The sequence below is a fragment of the Protomyctophum parallelum genome, assembly GCF_964188405.1.
Source record: "Protomyctophum parallelum genome assembly, chromosome: 12".
Taxonomy (NCBI): Eukaryota; Metazoa; Chordata; class Actinopteri; order Myctophiformes; family Myctophidae; genus Protomyctophum; species Protomyctophum parallelum.
Window position 1 is genome coordinate 25020816 of NC_139712.1, and position 25317 is coordinate 25046132.

A 25317-nucleotide genomic window follows, 5' to 3' on the forward strand; every position below is an offset into this window, starting at 1 on the left:
CATTATTATTATTATTATTATTAGTTCAAAACATTTTCAAAGAAAATATTCCCCAAAAAGCAAAAACTCCTCATGAATTAAAAAACAAACTCAATGTTTTTTTTTTGTTTTTTCTAGTCATTTCATGAACAAATAAATGCAAAATATTCAAAATATTCTTTGGAGTAAGTACTGCAAAATATGTATACATCTACAAGCTCGCAGCAATTATCGACGCATTGTGAGTTTGTAGATCTGCAAAAATAAAATTCACTAGTTTGGGAGTTTGACAACCAAAGATGTTAGATAGCTGGTGCCATTAAAGATCATATTACAACTGATTATTTAAAGGAATAGCATGTAAGTTTGACCATGTGTTTACATAACAAAATAACTACACATTAATGTGTAGTTATTTTGTTATGTAAACACATGGTCAAACTTACATAAGGCGCCCTACACATAAAAGACAGCTGTCTCCTCGGTATGTCTCCTGTGTGTCGCACGGCTCGCAATGCATTTATGGGCGCGGTACACGACACTTATTGAAACGAAACCGCTCTCTCTGTTCCGCGGGGAGAGGGGGGGCAGAGCAGCTCGCAATTGACCTATAGCTAAGCCCCTCCCCAAACTGTTTATCATATAGTCTTCATTATGATAAAACATTCTTAAAAAAAAAAAAAATGTCACGCTCATATTCTTCCAGTTCATATGGCAGGGCTTGCTGACGGATTTGGAAGAGATTTTGAAGGTCTGGTAAAAAAGAAAATAAATTAACCAGTATTTAATGTGTAAAATCCATGATATTTACATTGGAATGAATGAGCCCGGCTGGAAAGTGTCCCAAGTGGGAGTGTCTATTGTGGGAGAGGGCGGGGCTTAGCTAAAGGTCTACAAGCTCACAGCGCGTCACACAGCACGACGCGTTGTGAGCTTGTAGATCAGCGATTTTCAGCAAGTGTAAAATCAGTCATTACGACGGCATCAAGGCCCGCCAAGATTTTAGTCGACTAAATCAACTGTAGATTTAGTCGACTAAAATCTTATGATATTTAGTCGACTAAAACTAGACTAACTAAAATGTGATTGAAACTAAATGAAAACTATTGACATTGTCATGTGGTTGTGACGAGACAAGCTAGATTGCTCCCTGACTGTCTTCTGCCCTCCCCCCATGGAGCAAGCTTGTCTAACCTTTCACTTTCTGAACTTGAATGCGGACTAACGCTTGCTCTCTTCTCTGTCATATGAGTGTGCCAAAAATGACCTGGCACATGCACGACCATTAATTAAATTAAAATCACCTGGCACATGCACGTAAAATTACCTGGCACATGCACGACCATTAATTCAATTAAAATCACCTGGCACATGCACGTAAAATCACCTGGCACATGCACGCCCATTAATTAAATTAAAATCACCTGGCACATGCACGCCCATTAATGAAATTAAAATCACCTGGGACATGCACGCCCACAACGTACGTCTCCTTCTTCCTGCATGCTGCTACACTAACATACAACAACAACCGCGCGACATGCTTGCAGATCAACAGTTGGCAAATAAAAGCTAAAAGACTGGCAACTAACAGCGAGCAGCTGACGGGCGGCTAATAGCAGATATTTAATAAGCTGTATCTCTCTCTCTCTGTGTGTGTGTGTGTGTGTGTGTGTGTGTGTGTGTGTGTGTGTGTGTGTGTGTGTGTGTGCGCGCTCGCAGCACGCTTGTGAGGAGAGGTGACTTATGTGTCCTGTCCCGCCAAATGTCCATGTGACCACAAGAAGACCCCTCCAGTTCAAGGACACACATCATCCAGTGTACGAGCGTGCGTGCGGCGAGCGCATTTGTGTGCACGTGTGTGTGTGTGTGTGTGTGTGTGTGTGTGTGTGTGTGTGTGTGTGTGTGTGTGTGTGTGTGTGTGTGTGTGTGTGTATGTGTGTGTGTGAGTGCGTATATGTTACTCACGCCATGACGATGACACTGAAGTCCAGCCAGTTCCAGGGGTCTCTCAGGAAGGTGAAGGGATCGATGCAGAAGCCCCTGGCCAGGATCTTTATCAACGACTCGAATGTGTAGATACCTGTGAACGTATACCTGAGAGAGAGTGAGAGAGTGAGACAGACAGACAGACAGACAGACAGACAGACAGACAGACAGACAGACAGACAGGTACTTACTCGAGGTACTTGGCCCAGTAGGCGGGTTCAGACATGGCCATGAAGCAGCAGTTAGTGAGAATGGTGCACATGATGATGAGGCTGAAGATCGTAAAACACCTCGTTAAGGAAAGGAATACACGCCGTAGCCTTTTATAATCTAATTCTGTATAGCAGACATGTTTGTAGTCCTATTTGAACACACCTCTGTTCTGTCTATGACTACAATTTAAAATCAAAGAATACCAGCACTCACGGAATTGTCCTTAAAGGAACTTTTGTATTGTTTCATACGTTAGGTATGCTGCACACAAACAGCACGACAACAAACGCGTTTCGGCTTGAAGCCTTCATCAGCGTTGCAACTATAAAACTACAATTCCCAGAATTCCCAGTTCCCAGTTCCCAATTCAAACAGAGTTGAGAGAAACGGTATGCATTACTCTTTGACTAATTTACTGCCGGTGCAAAAATCCACTCCCTGCCAGCGATTTTTAACACTTTACCCGCTGACCACTAGATGGTGCTGTTGGCTCAGAGCGCCACGGTTTTCAAGCCGCATGGCTCTATTTTGAAGTGACACCAGGCACATTTTGTGTGCTTCTGGAAGCAGGGAATCATTTCAGGGGTTTTGTGTGCTTCCGGTAGCAGGGAATGATTTCAGGGGTTTTGTGTGCTTCCGGTAGCAGGGAATCATTTCAGGGGTTGTGTGTGCTTCCGGTAGCAGGGAATCATTTCAGGGTTGCACGTTAGACGCATTCGTTGTGACCACAACCGCTGATCCCGCGAGGTCGCGATTTATTTTTATTGAGCTCGTAAAACATGGATGTTCTGTATGATCTCTCAATCTGAGCATCAATTCCAATAGAAACGCCAAATGTGTGTGAAACTCAAGACATTCACAGCGTCCCTCTGTTGTTTTATAGGACAAAAAAAAAAAGGAATGAATTGTCACATTAAAAGGTGACAGGGGGTCTATTGTCCTTTCCGCACCCTCCCTCCCTCCCTCCCCACACCCCCACCTGTCCCACAATCCTTTGCAGGTGAATAGACGGAGCTTTGAGGAAGAAATCTCCCTTTTGTGTGAGTGTGTGTGTGTGTGTGCGCGCGTGCGTGTGTGCGTGAGTGCAGGAGAGAGAGAGAGACAGACAGATATCTCACTGTGAATTCCAGAGTATTAATTGAACTCTGTCTGACTGCACCATTTGGTGACACTTGGAACACTCAGAGAGTTATGAAGGGATTGATTAAGACTGAGGATTTTACTGTGTGGGTGGTGGGCAGGCTATTGTCGTGGCCCTATTATTATGAGAGTCCCCACATAAGAAAAACCTCACAGTTACATAACAAAGAGAAAATATGATGAGTTTTACTTTGAAGATTCTAGAAGTCTAAAACTTTAACTCATTTTTCACCTAAACAAGATTACGCTTCACTTTTTTTGTGTTGTCTTTCTGTAAATATGACTCTTCAGCTCGCACGCACGCACGCACACACGCACACGCACACGCACACACACACACACACATACACACACCAAAAAAAAGGTACGTCGCTCTGGCGTGCAAAGGGTTCTTGGAAAATGAGGCCAATGCAGTACAATCGACATATTTGTTATTAACAGAGGTATACCCTCTTGCGGAAAGAGGGTATACCTCCAGGGAGTCAAAAGAATACAACGGAGAGTCAAAAAGATGAAATCAAGTGAGACACATCTCCGCATTTACAAATAAATTCCTCCACTTTTATACTATAACGGGGACCAAGTGGCCATGGCAAACATAATGAATTAACAAAGTGACGTATTTGCAAGAAAAAAAGAGCCTCCTTTGGGAGATTAAATTGTGTCTGCAGCTGCTGAGACGCCATCGAAACACCATCTCTAAATAAATCACCCAGCAGTCTACGCCTCGAGAGTGCCAGGTCTTAAACACATCCGAGCTTAGACCCTGTGCCCAATTCATGATTACTAGAAATGGGGTCATAGCAGTCACTTTATCGGCCTCCTTTACCTACATTGGTGGCACCATACTAATAGAAGTGTAAATAATAGGGTTTTCTCCAGTCTCCCTATGAATCTTTTCTTAGTCACAAGTTTACAAAACGCCCATACCATAGTGAGTTTTAGTGAGCATCTCCACAAATCCACACAGTTCTTATTGTGCAAATATAAGCTTGGAACTGTTCCCAGGGGAAACGATCATGACAAGCCCCGTTTAGAAAAGTAGGCCCCAGCCAAATTGGTACATTTTTGACTAGGTCCCTTTCTCACCGGGAGGCCATAGTGTTGTACCCTATAGTACTGGCTCACCTGCCAGTGAGGAGCCTCCACCGGGAGGACGTACTGTCGTATCCTACTGGCTCACCTGCCAGTGAGGAGCCCCCACCGGGAGGACGTACTGTCGTATCCTACTGGCTCACCTGCCAGTGAGGAGCCCCCACCGGGAGGACGTACTGTTGTATCATACCGACTGACATGCTGACATGGTAGTATTTGTAGTGTTACAAGTGTTCTGCATGTTGTACAGCACATGCAGTATAACGTGTGCATCTATCCGTGTTGCATGTAGTTTGTCTACAGTGTATACTTGTATTGCAGTGTACACTTGTAGCTACTTGCAGCTGCTTGGTGCACCTGCTCTTTTTAAACACAAATATGTGCCTGACATTTTATCTGTTCCATTTTTAGATTGTGTGGAGCCTACACACCTTTATTGCACGCACGCACGCACACACATGTGTTGTAATACTTGCAAGGACAATGAAAATGTTTACCGTCGAAAATACCTGATAGGCAAAATAAATTGCCAATCACGGCACAAGGTGTCGTGAGCAGCTATTTTGACAGCTAGTGTGCAGCTAGTGTGACATTGCTGCAAGTATAAATGCCAGATATTTTTTTTTACTTTTTGTAACTTTATAACCCATTTTTTTCCCCCAGTCACAATTGCCTAAACTGTAATCCTGGGCGCTATACTCCCTCTGCCAACCTGGGAAGAGCCCCGAACGGTGCTCATGCTTCCTTCAATGCATGAGGAGTCCTTATTAAGCCGCTTCTTTTCACCTGACAGGGAGCAGTTTCCCCCGGTAGGGTGTAGAACACATTATTCCATCAGGCAATGGAAAACCCCCTGAATCTGTTCCCAATTGTCTAGGCCGTTTTAGAAGTGACTAACACAGGGACAGCAGGGATGTGTGTGTTTTCAACGAGTCTAACATTCATTAGAATAACAATATCAGTCACCAGAAGCAGGGACATGTGTTTTCAACGAGTCTAACATTCATAAGGACAACATCAGTCACCAGAAGCAGGGACATGTGTTTTCAACGAGTCTAACATTCATTAAAAGGACAATATCAGTCACCAGAAGCAGGGACAAGTGTTTTAAATGACTCTAACATTCATTAGAAGGACAATATCAGTAACCAGAAGCAGGGACATGTGTTTTAAATGACTCCAACATTCATTAGAAGGACAATATCAGTCACCAGAAGCAGGGACATGTGTTTTCAACGAGTCTAACATTCATTAGAAGGACACGACAATATCAGTCACCAGAAGCAGGGACGTGTGTTTTCAATGGGTCTATCATTATTAAAATGGACACAACATGTCCTGCGGGGGCCCTGGTATGCCCGAATATGGGCACGTCGGTCCGATCCGCGACGTATACGCGCGAGGGCCGCATATCGCCCGAACTGTAGAGGGCGCCTGAACCACTAGTTGATTATATGAATGAGTCCATTCAAATTCACCAAGTCTCTGTCTGTCTATGTGTGTGTACTGTTGTAATCCACATAACTCGAGAACCGTTCACCTCACCGACTTCAAATTCGATATACGCGTTCCACCCCGCTACAGGGGGTTCTGTTCTGACGTCACTCTGACATCTGTATAGACTCCATATTTGGACATGCCTGACAAAGAACTCCATATGGGCATAAAAGGGACACAGACATAATATATGGGTGGGGTGGGGCATGCATTAGTACTGCTCTAGTTTATGTATACTGTATATACTGTATAAGTATCAACAGAAAAAAAGTGTACTTGATTGATTGCAAAGTAACTGCTAATATAGTTACCGGTAATAGTTGCAACCCAATTCGTCATGACCTGCCTGTCCGCATTCAGCCCACAGACAACGCATGTACATTACACACACACACACACACACACACACAAACACCGTGTGCTTGGTACAAACAACACAGGTGGGAGGCTGTCAGTCATCTATAAATGAATCATAATTACAGTCATTTGACATACAGTCTGCCTACACACACACACACCAAGCTGTGTCTGCGTGCGTGCGTGACAATAAGGTTATAGTTAATAGTGCACGTAATGAGAGCTGTGTCCCCTGGATTAATGCGGTCTCTCTCTCTCTCTCTCTCTCTCTCTCTCTCTCTCTCTCTCTCTCTCTCTCCTCTCTCTCCTCTCTCTCCTCTCTCTCCTCTCTCTCCTCTCTCTCTCTCTCTCTCTCCTCTCTCTCTCTCTCTCTCTCTCCCCCCCCCCTCCCCTCCCCTCCCCTCCCCTCCCCTCCCTCCCTCCCTCCCTCCCTGAACCCTGGCGTATTGTATTCTGGTGCCAACACAAAATAAAGTATGTTTATATTCTGCAAGTATATATTGTACTTGAGTTGGAGCAAAAAGTTGGACATGCTGAAAGGACTTGTGGGTAAACTGGACCTATCCGAAACGTGTTGCAGACACAGAGTGCATAATGTACATAATGGCCAAAAAAAACATGCTCCACAACAGATGCCGTTCCAACTCGCATGTCCCAGTTGACCCGTTTACTTTTGCCTTGATCACCTTTGCTAAAACCGCCATGGCGTTAAATTGTGCAGTGAACTTTGGGGTCGGCCATGCGTTTCAAATCGGCTGTTGTGGTCCAAGCTCGTTCAACACGCGAGAACGGGCAGTACTGTGGACTTTGGAGCGTAATACAACGCTTAATTACGTCTCATTTTAAAAACGGAAGGTTAAGGAGTTTAATATAAATGATAATTAAATAAGCCGGCATAGTCGAGACCTCGCGGTTCCCCAATTAAGGGTCCATTCATTTCAGAAGGTTTCAGACGGAGACTGGTGGCAATTGGAACCACTGCTTCGTCCCGTGCCCATGGGCGACACGTCGATATTTTGGTCCAGACCACGGCTCCTCTTTTTCTGAGTCCTTATTGTTTCCACTCCGCAGATCTCAGAGGCATACGTTGTACATGGACTCCACTGCAATGATTGTGCTTTTTGCTGCACCGTTCATTGTATTTATTTATTTTTATACCCTTTGATACCTTTAAAGCATGTTTTGACGCCAATACTCAAGTAAAAAAACCATATACAGTATATTTTAACAGAGTAGTCGTCCATTGTGGTACATGGAAGTACTTCTCACTGCCCTGCGCAGGCCGGGCTGCTGACAGGTTCAAGTTTTAATGGGCGTCCGCAGCTCAGGAGCTATAGAGAGAAAGGAGAGAGAGGCCGTCGGAGGGGGGGAGGGGAGGGTCGCGAGTTCCACTCCGCCAGGCAAGTGTCAGCGGGAGAGAGACTGAGGCCTAAGTGCTCCCTGGGCGCCGTTAAAAATAGTCACACACACATACACGCACGCATGCACGCACACACGCACGCACGCACACACACTGCTCCTAATAAGTAAGGATCAGTTGCCCGATTTTGTGAGAGAAACAAGTGGCCAGGTCCGCAAAAACAAGCCCAGAGGACGTGAGTATAGCTTTATCGTCGCCGCCATGACAATAATTCACTTAATTAGGTCTCACGTGAGCGTCAGAGTAATTTGTTACGTTTTAAAATAATTGTATACTGCAGTGAAAGTACACTATTTGGATCTGAGATGTAGTGGAGTAGAAGTATATTGGAAATTGGAAATGCTCAAATACAGTAGAAACACCATAGTTCTTTTACACCACTGTGCATTCCTAATAGCCAGGATGGCTCAATGCAGAGACTGGATTTCAGGTATGTACAAATCTGTCCAATAAATCATGCCACCACAACACTGCCAGGACACGACACAAAACGATGGCAGTGGGGAGCCCCCACAGGGAGGACATGTTGTACCTTACATGGCTCACCTGCCAGTGAGGAGCTCCCACCGGGAGGATGTGCTGTTGTACGTTACATGGCTCACCTGCCAGTGAGGAGCCCCCACAGGGAGGACATGTTATACCTTACATGGCTCACCTGCCAGTGAGGAGCCCCCACAGGGAGGACATGTTGTACCTTAAATGGCTCACCTGCCAGTGAGGAGCCCCCACCGGGAGGACATGTTATACCTTACATGGCTCACCTGCCAGTGAGGAGCCCCCACAGGGAGGACATGTTGTACCTTACATGGCTCACCTGTCAGTGAGGAGCCCCCACAGGGAGGACATGTTGTACCTTACATGGCTCACCTGTCAGTGAGGAGCCCCCACAGGGAGGACATGTTGTACCTTACATGGCTCACCTGTCAGTGAGGAGCCCCCACAGGGAGGACATGTTGTACCTTACATGGCTCACCTGCCAGTGAGGAGCCCCCACCGGGAGGATGTGCTGTTGTACCTTACATGGCTCACCTGCCAGTGAGGAGCCCCCACAGGGAGGACATGTTATACCTTGCATGGCTCACCTGCCAGTGAGGAGCCCCCACCGGGAGGACATGTTATACCTTACATGGCTCACCTGCCAGTGAGGAGCCCCCACAGGGAGGACATGTTATACCTTACATGGCTCACCTGCCAGTGAGGAGCCCCCACAGGGAGGACATGTTATACCTTACATGGCTCACCTGCCAGTGAGGAGCCCCCACAGGGAGGACATGTTATACCTTACATGGCTCACCTGTCAGTGAGGAGCCCCCACAGGGAGGACGTACTGTTGTATCCTACTGGCTCACCTGCCAGTGAGGAGCCCCCACCGGGAGGACGTACTGTTGTATCCTACTGGCTCACCTGCCAGTGAGGAGCCCCCACCGGGAGGACGCATTGTTGTAGCATACTGGCTCAAAGTAAAAACTGGTGACAAAGTTAAAAAAAAGCCTACAATTAAATTAGGCGTGTAATGTTACAATGTTGGATGTACCAAATAAAGTGCAAATAATGTGGTAAACGAATCATAAACGAATGGTAATGTCATCAAAAATCACAACATTCAGACCGGTCTATACTTTCCACGGGTGTTATTTTCTCCTCTCACACTGAGCCGACGTGGACTCATGACAGATGTGATGGGTGGTCATCGGCTGTGCGCTGGGCAGCAGCTCCTTCCACACTGACTTTGATAGAGTGACTGGGAACCCAACGTGCTTCAAAACACAAATGTTCCAAAAAGTTTGCTTCATGTGTTATACTCTGGAGGTTTCTGAGGCTACACTGAAAGTATTACTTTCATCAGTGCTTCTCAAACTTTTTCATGTCAAGGACCCCTACGTTTAGGCCACAGACCCCCCCATCTGAAATTATTTCATACCAGGGACCCCCATATTTAAAAAGTCAAAGTCAATATTTAAAAGAATGTCAAAAAAGTGTCTAAGAAAATTAATGTATCCGACACATGATTAGACCACGGGCCACCATAGCTCTGAGAGTGTACTAACTCTCCATCATTTAACACCTAGGGGGTCCCCGGACACCACTTTGAGAACTAATTACTTAAATTGAACAGTCCACTGCAAGGAACTATAAACTTTTAAATTAACCTACTCATGTGTAGGCCTATCTTGCCAGTTGTCTGAAAATAAGCGAATCGAGCTGTTGACAAATCCCGTGCCCATGCCTTGTTAAAGCTATTCCAGCGCATGGGTAGCACAGGCGCTAAAGTGGATGCATGATGTAAACAGACTGGCAGCAAGCTGGGCGCACGTCACTTCCAACCAGCCAAATGCAGTGTAGCCAATTAAAATTAATTATGTAATTTCACAGTGCAAAAGGGCATGTGTACATGCATCCCATAAACGTAAAGCTATAGCTTGTTTTAGAGCAGACAAAGGTTGACCTCCGTTGTGCCGCGTTATCTGCGATCAAGCATGTCACGGTTTTAATTATGAATTGAGTGGGCAAAACTATACTTATGTTCACGTGAACCCTAAACTAACGCTGTGCTTAATTTAGAGAACGTTGAATAATTGTTATTTTGATCAATATTTGTTTGTTATCTCTCGCACCACATTAATCAGCATGGAATTGTGGACAAATATTATCCAACAACAAGATATTATAAGTTTTGGGTCTGAGAGGCTAACTCTCATCAAAACGGTGGTCCGTGGCTGAAATGCCGGAACAAAAATTGCCCTTGATATGAAAAGGGTTGAAAACCAACTGTGTTAAAAGTATATTTGTAACAGAAAGTGTTAAAAGTATACTTTTAACAGTGAGTTATGTAAAGCTTCTGCAAACGGAGCCCCAGAATATAAAACAAAAGAGCTGGGCCACCTTTAATGAGAGGAAAGACGTTATTAAAAAAGGGGAAAAAAATTGGGGAGTCGGGAGGATTTCGCCGTCTACCGAAAGAGAAGCGCGAGAACAACACATAAATCACGGCGTGTCCAGAACGAGCCGGGAAACGCTGATGTTGTTGCATTTCTCCAGGGAAAGCTTGTCCGGTAGGCTCAGGTGGTAAGAAGCCTAGTTCACTTCAACTAGGTTAAAATACTCACACGTAGCTACAGTACTGTTACATGTTATATAGGGGCTATACGGATGAGAAACTGGCATCCCTAGAAAACTCTGAAGTATTTCCAAGCGCACAGTGCTGCAAATGGAACCGAATGGACTCTGCATGGTGCCCGGGGAGCTGCTGTCATAGCCTTCATAGGATGACCCCTGACCCCTCCAACACTAACCGATGATTGCATTGTGGGATATGGAGTCAATCTGGCATGAAACAGGATGTCAGAGAATTACAGACTGCACTCACATACACTGCTCGCGCGCACGGCGCACGCACACACACACAAAGAGCGGAGTTCTCTGGTGACAGATGAGTGTTTTGAGATCTGAGTAAGCACAATGCGCGCGCGCGTGTGAGCATGTTTGTGTGTGTGTGTGTGTGTGTGTGTGTGTCCACTTCACACCGCAACTTGTCATCGTGGCGCCAGTGTGGTTGGGCACCAGCCCCCCCCCCCCCCCCCCCCCCCCCCACACACACACACACACACACACACACACACACACACACACACCTCCATTACCGACCTGTTCACCTCCTTATCCCTCAGTTCTAACAGTACCAGCCCTCAACACACACTCTATATATAGAAAGGAAAGGAAAGGAAAGGAAAGGAAAGGAAAGGAAAGGACGAAGAGGAGAGAAGAGAAGAGAAGAGAAGAGAAGAGAAGAGAAGAGAAGAGAAGAGAAGAGAAGAGAAGAGAAGAGAAGAGAAGAGAAGATTATCAATAGGTGCTGATAATTATAATATTTGTGGATGGGTTCAATTATGATCATCATCATCATCGTCATCGTCCCGTGAAGTCTAAACCACGTATTGGGGAGTGGCACGGACGGCTGGCCATATCAGTCCGGCCACCTATAGGCTCGCATGAATGCAGTACCAGCCTCACGTCTTTAGCATAAATAAAAATACACGTTTTTGCTTCTCACCAATACAAAGGCGGGTTGTGTCATTAGAAAGCCTACTCTCCTTAGTGGAAGCTCTCTGAGCCCCCCACCACACGTATAAAAGGAACCTTTTGGCCAGAAAGGGATTTCTTTTCACCGGAGGAAAAATATTCTCTGAGGGTTTTCTCTGGGCAATATCGGTAGATGGAGTAACTAAAAGTATTTTTTCTCCCAGTGGAATAATAATCCCTTTTTGGCCAAAAAGTACCTTTTATACGTGTGGTAGGAGTAGGGTGGCCACCTGCAAGACCTCAGAAAGGAGGACACTTTTGCGGGACCCGCTCCCCCGACCCCCCCCCCCCCCCCTCCCAGATTCGCTCCCCCCCCTCCCAGATATTATTATTATTATTATTATTATTACTACTACTATTGCACCTGATTTTCACCACCATCATCTCCAGCATCATGTCCACAGAGAACATATATTTGCTAATTAAATTAACCCTTGGACTGCCAGTCCCAATTTTTTTGTTTGGGTAACAAATTGGCATATTTTTAATTCATCGTTTTAACATACAAGAAAGATCTGGTGGCTTGAAAAGATGTTTTTTCATTTTTCTTTCATTGATAGTGTATTCTCTCGATTCGCCACCAGATGGCGGGAAAGCACCATTACGCTGATTTTGGCCAAAATAGACGAATCTTCCTAAGTCACTTCCGGTTCAACGATCAACAACATCCTGTAGTATTTTGACCCTAGTCAATAGCTTGGCTGGTCCGGATTGCTAAGCTAATGCTATATTTTTCATAACAAAGTCAAATTAACCTCAAATCAACCCCAAAAGATCGCAAAATATCAAATTTTTTACAGCGACGCACATAGAGACGGCGCGCGTGCACGATAGCGCACGATCACGCGGATTTCGGCCGTTTTTTGGTAAATTACATCCAAAAATATTAATATTAGCGAAAAAATATTAATTTTTGATCTTTTGACCCCCCGATAACTGATATTGATTGTCATTCCGTTTTTTCCGTTAACGGGAGGTTTAGATTTTTAGATTAATTCAGTTATTTCCGTGAATTGTAGGCCAAGGGTTAACCTTTTTAAATTATAGGGTACCACAAAGGCCATTCATTTTATAATCAATTTATTTTATTTCATGTTTAGATATGTTTTATGTTTAATCTCTTTCTTGTGGGGTTTTTTATAGTCTTATGGTCATCGGTGTGGGACATAGTATGATGCCAGTAGCCTATATGTTCACAGTGCTCCCTTTCTTTATGATGTCGAGTTACTTGCTCCATTGCTCATTAAATGGAGTTTTTCATTTTGGCATATTTGGTTTATTTATCTCTGCATTAACTATCCTAAAGTGATTGTGAGAGCACACATTCCACAACAAACAAACCGACCGTCCCACTGGCAGTGTTGCCAGGTTTTGGAAGAGAACCAAGCAACCATGTCTATGAAAACAAGCCCAAAAGAAGCCTGACTAGGCTTAGTAGGCTATTTTATAAAACAAGCCCAAAGTCGCTTATAATTAAGCGGACATGGCAACACTACGAACGTCTCCTCTCTCTTGACAGAGGGAGTGTGGCCGGCTCCCTGCGGAGCTGAGCAGCGCTGCGGAGATTTTAATACCCAGACGACATAAATGACAGTTATGACACAAGCATTGTATCACAAAAAACAGGACAATTATGTGTCCGGCTGGAGGTTGAGGTGGGAGGAGGACAGGTGGGTCTAAAACCGGACTGTCCGGCGTGAAACCGGACGTCTGGCCACCCTAGGTAGGAGGCTCAGAGTGCTTCCACTAAGGAAGTGGAAGCACTAAGGAAGTGGAAGTTGACACAACCCGCCCATGCTAACTCCGTTAGCATGGTGTATTTATTTACGCTAAAGACGAGAGGCTGCATGGTCTGCATTTTTATGCGAGTCCCGGAAGTCATTGGTAACATAGCTCTAACTGCAATGGCATTAGAGCTATGGACCAGAGCTAGGCTCAATGTAGTCTCGCAGCACGGGTTCGAGTCCGATGCCGACGGCCTTTTGCTGCGGGTCACTCCCCATCTCTCTCTCTCTCTCTCTCTCTCTCTCTCTCTCTAGTACTGTCCCATCAATAAAGGCATGGAAATCATAGCCGTTAGGCCTATCAATTAACTTTAATAGACCTATTGCTTAATCCGTTAATGCAGGTATTGTATAGCCTCAATTCTTACTGGGGAAAAAAGCATCAAATAAATAATTCAAACCAGTGTAGAGTTAAGCTACATGTACCTGAACCAACACTGCTGAAAAGTCTGACAACCACTATCAGACACCTTGAGTGATAAGCGCGGCTTCATGTGATGTTTGTGCCAGCTTAAGCAACACACATACAGTGGAAGTACTGTACTTTTGAGTACACTTTTGAGGTATAGGCCTATTTGTACTCTTTCCAATTTCCAATACTTTTACTTCTACTCCACTACATCTCAGGTCTATAAATATTGCACTTTTAACGCCACAACATTTATTTGAAAAGTTGAGTTACTAGTTACTTTGTAGATTTTGATTATTATTATTATTACCGAACAAAAGAAACTAAACTCAAAAACCAAAAGTAAATCAAAGAGCATTATTCCTGGACAGAATGTCCTCTTTTTTCAACAAAAGTACTGTCAAAACTCTAGCGGGAGCTCGAATTCAGCCCTCCTTTGCTTCCACCTCTTGGTTCTCCTGCATCACAATGTCACCTAAGACTATAGGCAAGGCAAGGCAAGGCAACGCAAGGCAAGGCAATTTATATAGCACCTTTCATACATTTAAAGTGCTTTACAGAATAAAGACAAATGCACTTCAAAAATGAACAAATATTGCATTAGACACAATTAAATACTGTAAGATAAAGGAGCGTATGAATGAGAACAAAATGTTCCCACCTTTGATTAAAAGCCCTGCAGGCAAGACCTAGCTGTTATTAAACATCATTAGGATAGGCAATGTTAAATAAATGTGTTTCTTAAATTAGACTTAAAAACAGCTATGGTTGGGTATTTCCTAATGTAACCTGGAATATTATTCCAGGTTTGTGGTGCAAGACTAAGCTCCAGACCTCCCAAAACAAACTAATTTGACTACTAATTTGACCCATCTCTTTCCATCCCATTTTGCTAGTCTAAACTGGCTCCGGGTAGAAGGCAGAGTTAAGCAGTTGAAAATGGGGTTGACAAAAATTGTCAATGCAGCCTTTCCCTCAATGCCCTCAGTACCTGCATACCTGCCCAACTATACCTCAAAAATGTGAGCGACACCCACAGCCACAATACTAGAGGGAGCGTGAACAACGATCTGGGGTGCCACCCACTTTCAAAACAAATATGGGCAAATTCTCCTTTGTACGACACGGCCACCCATGGCTGGAATGCCCTGACCCCCTCCCTCAAAAAAATAATGCAGATCACTTACATCTTTTATAATAGGCCTGAAAATCCACCTTTCAGCAGCTAGGCCAAGGGAGAGATAATGATCCTACCCCCGTAACCCATTTAGGCCTGACGTCGACATTTTGGGGGACCCCCCAATATAACTTGGCAACGCCCCCACCGAGGGGTCGCGACCCACGGGTTGAGAACCCCTGGCCTACACTACAGTAAACCATTTCTACTTTTTGGCCATTTGAAAGTATAGCAGATCTATAAGCTCACAGTGTGTTTGGATGCAACAGATTGTGAGTTTGTAGATCTGCTTTTATTTTCAAAATGTTTGTATACATTTGAAAACTTGAAATGAGACATTCTGCACAATGAGTCCTTTCTACTTTTGGTGATTTCAGTACATCTAGATATAATGCGTTTGTACTTTAAAGTACATTTTTAATTCCGGACATTGACTTGTAACAGAGTAAAGTATAAGATGTGAGTACTTGTTTCCACCACTGACCCTCAGCAGGGTCTAGGCAGGTTCATAATGAACGGACGGATTAGGGCATTGTAAAGGTGATTACAATGACTTCCACGGCTCTTTTTTAGTTTTTGAGTTAAACTCTATACGTCAGTGGTTCCCAAAGTGGGGTCCGGGGATCCCTAGGGGTCCTTGTGAGAGTACCAGGGGGTCCCCAGCTGAATGATAGTTTGGAACCAGATGGACCCTTTATGGGTCTGTAACTCTGAGAGTGTACAAATGGAACCGTTCCATTTGTACACAGTTAGATAGAAATGCCATTAAATGGAAGGGTCCGTAGACTAATGCATGTCAAACTGGGGCTCCTTTAAATTAAACTGGTTGAGAATATTTGCTAGAGCCGTAATTTTTTTCTCTCATGGGGGGTCCCTGGCATATATCTTTTCAAATAGGGCTAATTAGTGTCAATTTGGGGGTCCTTGACATGAAAAAGTTTGGGAACCACTGGGATACGTGACCCTATCCGTTGGCCTTCTCCTACCAAACCACTCCGTTAGCACACATCTCTCCTACCTTCTCCTACCAAACCACTCCATTAGCACACATCTCTCCTACCTTCTCCTACCAAACCACTCCATTAGCACACATCTCTCCTTCTCCTACCAAACCACTCTGTTAGCACACATCTCTCCTTCTCCTACAAAACCACTCTGTTAGCACACATCTCTCCTTCTCCTACCAAACCACTCCGTTAGCACACATCTCTCCTTCTCCTACCAAACCACTCCGTTAGCACACATCTCTCCTTCTCCTACCAAACCACTCCGTTAGCACACATCTCTCCTTTACCAAACCACTCTGTTAGCACACATCTCTCCTTCTCCTACCAAACCACTCCGTTAGCACACATCTCTCCTTCTCCTACCAGACCACTCTGTTAGCACGCATCTCTCCTTCTCCTACCAAACCACTCTGTTAGCACACATCTCTCCTTTACCAAACCACTCTGTTAGCACACATCTCTCCTTCTCCTACCAAACCACTCTGTTAGCACACATCTCTCCTTCTTCTACCAAACCACTCTGTTAGCACACATCTCTCCTTCTCCTACCAGACCACTCTGTTAGCACACATCTCTCCATGCACAAACAATCCAGCACGCCACCCGAATCCATAGGCACTACATCGCCATATTTACTGTACAAATATTTCTTTCGTCAGACACTACACGTTATTGCGCAACATTTCGCTGTGATGCAAATTACATCACCCCCCCCCCCCACACACACACACACACACACACAGGGCGCAGCAGTACGGTACAGCACAGTATGCTACAGTACAGTACGGTAAGATACAGTACAGTATGGTACAGTACAACAGGGGAACAGCACAGTAATGTACAGTATGGTAAGGCACAGCACAATACAGTACTGTACAGTTCTTAACAGTACAGTATGGTACGTTTTAGTACAGTACAGTATGGTATGTTTTAGTACAGTACAGTACAGTACAGTACAGTACAGTACAATACAGTACAGTACAGTACAGTACAGTACAGTACAGTACAGTACAGTACAGTACAGTACAGTACAGTACAGTACAGTACAGTACAGTACAGTACAGTACAGTACAGTACAGTGGAGAACAGCACAGTACAGAGGACTACAGTACAGTACAGTACAGTACAGTACAGTACAGTACAGTACAGTACAGTACAGTACAGTATTCCCGCTAGGTTGCCACATTTGCGACATCCAAGCAACTTGGTATTTATAAACATTGCCACTTGCCATGCTTGCTTTAATACGGAAATAAAAACAAGCAAAACAAAAAATATGGCCACTCAGCCAAGTTGCCAAATTTGCACTTTCCAAGCAACTGGGTATATGAAAACATCATGGGCAATGTTTGCTTTTCCAACTAAAAATCTAAAATAAATAAACAGTATTGCCTTCCCGCTATTGCCTTCTTCCCATTTGCGATGCGTGGCACTAGGATGAGCGGGTCCGAAGGACCGCAAAACTCTAGTATATATAATACAGCTCATATCTGTTCATGTGAGTTCTTTGAGGATTCTGTCTTTTACATGTTCACATCATGTGAATGCTTTACTGTTGACGGAGCCTTTAATACGACTGTAGCAGATGTGAGGAAGAACAATGGAATTCCAAACACACGCACGTACGCACGCACACACTTGTGATCTTCTGACACCAAGTCAGAGTGACAGGTTTTACTTCACACCTCTCCTCTCCTCTCCTCTCCTCTCCTCTCCTGCTGACTCCTAGATGTTGATGTCAAAACAGAACATTTTGTCCTGAGACAACAGCTGTCTGTTCACATCACTCTCTCTCTCTGTCTCTCTCTCTCTCTCTCTGTCCCTCCTCTCTGTATCCCTCTCTCCCTCTCTCCCCCTCTCTCTCTCTCTCTCTCTCTCTCTCTCACACACACACACACACACACACACACACACACCTCACACGCAGTAGGTTGCAGTATATCAGTGTATGCCTGGGCGTAGGATTTGAACCAGTGACTTACACATGCAAGCTATGTGATAACTGGCTCTTGTCATTTAGTGCCCAGAAACAAACAAAAGGTCCACCATAAGTGCCCAAACAAACATTGAAATATCCTCAAAGTCTATAGAATTGACTGGCGAACAATTTACGTCATAGGTGCTCTCAACAAACTTTAAAACTCCCTAGACTTGGCTATACCATGACATAATATTCTATATGCTATAGCAGCCCTCACAAATCTGCATAGTGCACGGGCATGTGCACATCCGACAAAACACTCACACATAGAGTGTCACGTCACTATAGTGCGAGCAGGGAGCAGAGGCTCTTGGGTAATGAGGTCAAAGACGTCATTTAGCTGCCATGTTAGTTGTGTCCAAAGCGGCCATCACTGACACCCGAAACGACATGACCAATCAATGGAGACGACATATGTGACCAAACAGCAACGCCCGTCACATCACATGTTTACAACGCTACCCAGAAAATGAGTGTGGGACATCAGAATCATCTTTTTACAAGTAGAGTGAAACGCGTAACCCACCTTCTGTCATGTATAAACACGACCCACGTGCGTTGTGTAGAATATAAACACTGTGTGTGATATTGCCACTGTGAAGGATATGAGTGGACCAGGATCTTATAAAACACTGCGTGTGATATTGGTAATAAAACACGTGCGTGTGATATTGGTAATAAAACACTGCGTGTGATATTGGTAATAAAACACTGCATGTGATATTGGTACTGTGAAGGATATGAGTGGACCAGGATCTTATAAAACACTGCGTGTGATATTGGCACTGTGAAGGATATGAGAAACTCACCTTCTGCCATGTATACCACGTACGTTGTGTAGAATATAAACACTGCATGTGATATTGGTAATAAAACACGGTGTGTGTGTGTGTGTGTGTGTGTGTGTGTGTGTGTGTGTGTGTGTGTGTGTGTGTGTGTGTGTGTGTGTGTGTGTGATATTGGTACTGTGAAGGATATGAGTGGACCAGGATCCTGATGGAGGTTCGTCTCACGGGGTGGAAGGGACTGAAGATGTACAGGGCGGAGGTGGCACTGAAACGGAAGATTGCTTTCCCTTTGTTCAGAACTACGAAGGTCTGCATGGGGGAGAGAGACACAGAGAGAGAGAGAGAGAGAGATGGGGGGGATAGGAAAGATACAGAGAGGGGGGGGGGGAGAGAGAGAGAGAGTTGTTTTGTTATTAATTTATTTATTATGAATGAATTTACTGATGCTGGCGTTCATGTCAATATCCTGTGAACTCTGGCCGAGAATAAGCCACCGGTATATTATTTCAACTGGGGAACACGTCCTGGAAACGACGTAAAGATCATCCCCGTATGGGCTGGCTGTGATCTGGTCTTGTCCTGAACGTCACCGAAGTCACCAGACGCTCACTGCATGGGTAAATCCAGGGCCTTTTTAGCGCATATAGCGCCTTGGCATGCGTGCATGTGTCTGTGCTGCGTGCGTGCATGTGTCTGTGCTGCGTGCATGCATCTGTGCTGTGTGCGTGCACGTGTCTGTGCAAGTGTATGTTGGTGTTTTCATGTCCCTGAAAACAAACAGTGAAAACACCAAGATACAGAGAGAGGACATAGTGTGTTTCTGCAGGTAACAAACTGGGTGGTCTATATGGGTAAATGATGGGTATATAAAAACAATATTTACCAGCGATTTAAAGGCTCACGTTTGATGAATGAGACCTAATGTGTGGGTGCGTGCGTGCGTGCGTGCATGTGTGCGTGCGTCGCACATGTGTTCCCCATAGACCCAAATGACCCCACGACTCAACCTAAAAAGTGGGGACACGAGAGAGGGAGAGGGAGAGAGAGAGAGAGAGAGAGAGAGAGAGAGAGAGAGAGAGAGAGAGAGAGAGAGAGAGAGAGAGAGAGAGAGAGAGGGGCAGTGCAAAAGAGAAAAGGGAGAAGAGAGAGAATGAGAGAAAGGAGGGCAAAAGTAAAAATAAAAGTCATGTGAAACAGGTGACATAGGAGGAAGTGATGTGTTTTATACATTAAAACAGAGAGAGAGGGAGAGAGAGGGGGAGAGAGAGAGAGAGAGAGAGAGAGAGAGAGTCTCTCAAAACCCACCGGTTATGAAAGAGATAGAACTCACAGGTGTCGTGAAAAAAACCATAATAATAAACAGTGGTGTTGTAAAGTAGCATTGTCTGAGGGTAAGTCTTAAGACTTAAGGTTACTTAAGGTTAAGGGCGGCGACTAGTGTCTTAAAACATATACGCATTTGGGGGGTTTTCTGGTTGTGTATACGTGTACTAGTCAGTACGGCAGTGGTTCCCATGGTCCGGGGACCCCCAGTGGTTCCCATGGTCCAGGGGTCCAGGGGTCCCTGAGGGAGTTCTATAGGGGGTCCCCAGCTAAATGATAGTTTGGAACCAAATGGACCCTTATGGGTCTGTAACTCAGAGAGTGTACAAATTTGTACACTTTCAGAGTTAAATTAACATTGATTTTACAATATAAATTGGTGTCTCAGAGATAGAAATGCCATTAAATGGGGGTCCGTAGACTAATGCATGTCAAACTGAGGGGTCCTTGATAGGGATGCACCGAAAATTCGGCCACCGAAAATATTCGGCCGAAAATGGCTAAAAATTTATTTTCGGCCTATTCGGTTTCGGCTCAAATAGGCCGAAAATATATCACCGAATAGTCAAAACACCGGGTCGGTATAAACACAACACGCGATTGTCTTGAACGTAACCAGAGCGCTCCGCATCTACCTCTCTCTCTCTCTCCCAACTTCAGTCTCCCCCCACACACACACACACACACACACAGCGTCAAGTTGCTCTGTGCTGTGGCTGCGATGCGCTCCGCGAAATATGCGAGCTCATCAACAGGTCCCAAAACATGGTATTTGTGAGCACCGCCACTGTCTATTCTTTTGTCGTATGACAAAAAATGCTCCCCAATGTCTGAATCTGTGAGCTTGCAGGCAGGCTACGACGAACACTAGCAGTAGCTTGCTCGTTAGCTCCTCAAATCTGTTCCACCTGTGTGTAATCTCAGCAGTGCATTGAAGTGGGCACAGGCAGGGCAAAAGCAGAAGCAGAACGTCCGTGAACGTTTTGCTTAACAATGATCAGTTGTTCAGTGCTGTTTAACTTTGGCAATATGTGATACTAGAGCCTAGAGAACATGCTAATATGGCTGCTAAATAAGAACGTTTTCCCCTATCAGCTAGCATGCTATTGTGTGTGTGTGTGTGTGTGTGTGTGTGTGTGTGTGTGTGTGTGTGTGTGTGTGTGTGTGTGTGTGTGTGTGTGTGTGTGTGTGTGTGTGTGTGTGTGTTTTTGTGCGTGCGTGTGCGTGCCCACACACTGTGTAGGACAGTGGTTCTCATAGTGGGAGTTCCAGCTAAATTATAGATAGTTAGGAAGTAAACCAAGTGGGGGTCTGTAACAGAGTGCAAAAATGGAACCAAATACACTCTCAAAATTTACATTGATTTTTACAATAGAAATAAAAATAAATTGGGGTCCCAGAGATAGAAATGGGAAGAAAGACAGTCAGCTATACACAGTCAACATTACAGATTACAGTAGCATTACAAGTACAAGGAATGGCAATGAAATCAAATTGTATTAAAAAGGGGGTAAAATATTAATTTTGAAGGAGTATTCATTTTTATTGTCTTTATTGTTAGTTACAACATGCCTACAATAACTTGAAGCATTTTTTTAAAGGTAATTGCAAAAAAGGTGCCATAATCCGATTAATCGTTTAAATAATCGCCAGATGAATCGATTATGAAAATCCATAATCATGTCTTTTGCCATAATCAGGTAGCTTTACAACAAAGCTGTATTCGGCTATTCGGTATTCGGTTTTCGGCCAACTGTTTCCTATATTCGGTATTCGGTTTCGGCCAAGAATTTCCCTTTCGGTGCATCCCTAGTCCTTGAAATGTAACAGGTTGAGAATATCTGCTAGAGCCGTAAAAATCTTCTCTTATGGCATATCTTTTCAAATGGGGGTCCGCGGGCTAATTGGTGTCAATTTGGGGGTCCTTGTCATGAAAAAGTTTGGGAACCACTGTACCAGTCTGTACGGCATTGCCAATCCGTGTTATTTCACAGTGTATGGGTGAGACAGGGGTATATCATATACCCGTGGTCTGTGAAGTAGTAGAGGTCAGGCTAAGGGTTAGCGGTCCGGTTATCGTACCCGCAGTAGTACTAGGGGCGAGGGTCGTGGGTCAAAGTTGAAGCGCTATAAGGCTAAACGGTCGTGGTATATACGTACCCGGCGGTCTTTGTAGTAGTAGGGGTCGATGTCGTCCAGGGGCACGCCCACCAGGTGGGTGGGGATCTCCCCAAATATCCTGGGCAGCTGCTTCCCCGCCTCCAGGTCCCCGCGGGCGTGGACCTCCTGAACGTCCCCCAGGTCCTGAAAGCACAGTAAAGACACAACCACAGGGTTGGGTTATCGATATCACACGCGTGGTCTGTGAAGTACAGTAGTATAGGCAGTGTTGTTTTTTTGGCAGCAAAATTCTATTTTAGTCTATAGTCATAGTCTTTGGACTGAGACTTTATTTAGTTTTGGAATGGCTTTGCGTTAGTCTAGTTTTAGTCGACTAAATGGAATGTGATTTGAGCCGACTAAATCTACAGTTGATTTAGTCGATTAAAATGTATTTTGGCGGGCCTTGATGCCGTCGTAATGACAGATTTTACACTTGCTGAAAATAGCCGCTCTACAAGCTCACTTCAGTCAGGACAACTAATGAATGGACGGAATATATTATACACTGGGCAAAAAGCATGCATGGAATACGGATGAGTAGATTACAGGAAACTCCCGTTAAACTTTCCAACAAACTCTGTGTTAACTCCCGAATTGTACCATCGGAGGGAGTGGGGCAGAGGTGAGCCGGCGGGGTCGACATATGACCTTACTGGGCTGCATTCAGAGACTTGCCTTGTGTCTGACACCTGACTTGTGTCTGAACCATAGACTGTAAAAAATATGGACAAAGCGTTCCCCGGGTCTAACATGAACGTAAAATGAAGCCTGTCAGTCCTTGAATTGTAAGTCGCCATCTTTCTAGATCCGTTTGGGCCCAGCTGGCCCATTGGCTGGCCCAGACAACGAGGTGGGACTTCCCCCCTTCTTCTTAGTTGGTTTTTATTTTGACTCGAGTGGGTGGGGAATCCCGATCATAGACTGTAACGGTAGCCACGCCCCTCAGAACATGCGCGACTTTATGGTCATTCTTTTTATAAATGGGACCATAATTTTCCAAAAAGAATATTATGACATTAGAAATGAGACTTTAAACTAGTGACTGCAGAAGCAGAAAGTATTCATGACCATGTTTATTAAGGTAATACAGTCTAGGTGAAGTTGACAGCGCCACAACAGGCCATTATATGAACTTTCAGGAAATCCTGATTTCCTTGTGGCTTCACAAAATATCTGTCTGACTGCCCCCTGGTCTGAACACAGCTTTGATGGATGTGTTCTGCCCCCCTCCCCCCATCAAACAAAATGTTTAGTCAAACCATATGGGATTCCATTGGAAATGCATTGGAGTGGCCATTAAACACAGACACAAGACAAACGCAAGACAGGTGTCTTGAATTTGTGAACGCAGCCCAGTAAGGCCACCCCCTCTTGTTGTTGCGGCCATCTTGTTTTTTGTTTGTTTTTTTTAATATTTATCCCACGATTTTGTTTTCATTTCACCCAGTGCCAATTATCTAATGTAATCCTGGGCGCTACACTTCTTCTGCCAACCTGGGGGCCATCTTGGATCCTAAAACACAGGGAGAAAGGTGGGGCCGAGAAAGGCCCTTATTGGCTAGGCCTTGGCCTGTTTATGTAATATGTAACTAACTAATACTATACATACCACAATCGGCAGAGATGTTTTATTTCCACCGCTGTGGAATTAGCTTCTGTCAGCTGATTGTCTGTGTAGATTCTAACCTGACGAGTTATTACATTATTTTTGTACTGTGCATGCATGTGTGTGCCAGTTGCCTTTTTTCACTGACATAAACTAAAAAACTAAATGAAAACTAAGCTTTGATGACTAGTGGACAAGAGATCCAGCAGTATAAGTAATTTTACACGTGGTTGCATGCTGAAAGTAGCTGATCTACAAGTTAATCGCAAATGTGTAAAATCAGTCATTACGACGGCATGACTAAAATACATTGTAGTCGACTAAATCACCTGTAGATTCAGTCGGCTAAAATCTTACGCTATTTAGTCGACTAAAAATAGACTAACACTAAGACATTACAGGTGACTAAAACTAAATTACTATTACTATGACGTATGGCGTGTGCGTGCTAGGGCATTCACTTCTAGTCATTTTCACTAGTTGACTAGTTGCCTAGTTTACTAGTCGACTAGTTATTTTTTGGAAAAAAATATTTGTACATTTAAAAAAAAACTGTACATTGGTGACTATAACTATAATTTACCTGATCTTGAGGCCTACAAAATCGGGGGGGGGGGGGGGGGGGGAATCGTATCAACTAGTACCAACAACTGTATTTATTGTCAAATCATTTTGTGATAAGATTTTGTTTGTATTTGTGCTGCCATGGGGATGTGGGGGGGGGGGAAATATATGTAAATTGTTTTGAAAATACTTCCTTGTACTTTAAAGAAAATCAATAAACATATGTTTAAAAAAAAAATAGTACCAACAAGGTTGACTAGTGGATTTAACCAGTCGTGTGCGAGCGCGTACCTCCTTGTACTGCTTGGCGCCTCGAGCCCTCTCCTCTCTGATTCGCTGTTCGATGCCTTCCAGAGAGTCAGGGGTGAACAGCTGTAGGCTGTCGCGGCCCATTGGAAACACACAGTCGGCCATCTTCTCATCCTGAGAGAATACACACTGTACAGCTGTACAGCTGCACAACACACACACACACACACACACACACACACACACACACACACACAGGGTTAATATAGCGATATGCAGAGCAGCGGTCTTCTGAAATCGTAATTCGTTTGAATCGAAACATTTTCAACCTCGAGCAAATCGTGTGATCTGCTCGTTCCGTGGCATTAGCCCCGACGCTCCGTTGTTTATCCAAAGTATCATTGGTCGTGTTATAATCGGCACGTATTATAATCTTAAACTCTCATCTTGAAATCTATATAATGGTGCACAGGGAATGGGAATGTCGTAGACAAGG

General features: G+C 44.4%; 1 protein-coding gene across 1 annotated transcript in view; it reads right to left on the reverse strand.

Moving 5' to 3' along the window:
• Window positions 1-24986, reverse strand: part of LOC310867596 (sodium channel protein type 3 subunit alpha-like) — a gene marked incomplete at both ends in the record, with an annotated part of 191259 nt that extends 166273 nt beyond the window's left edge. Inside the window, 5 exons of the mRNA XM_083777711.1 lie at window positions 1948-2076; window positions 2160-2240; window positions 19095-19225; window positions 22400-22543; window positions 24864-24986. Of these exons, the coding sequence (XP_083633837.1) occupies window positions 1948-2076; window positions 2160-2240; window positions 19095-19225; window positions 22400-22543; window positions 24864-24986 (608 nt within the window). The remainder of the gene's footprint in view (window positions 1-1947; window positions 2077-2159; window positions 2241-19094; window positions 19226-22399; window positions 22544-24863) is intronic.
• Between the last annotated feature and the right edge of the window lie 331 nt (window positions 24987-25317).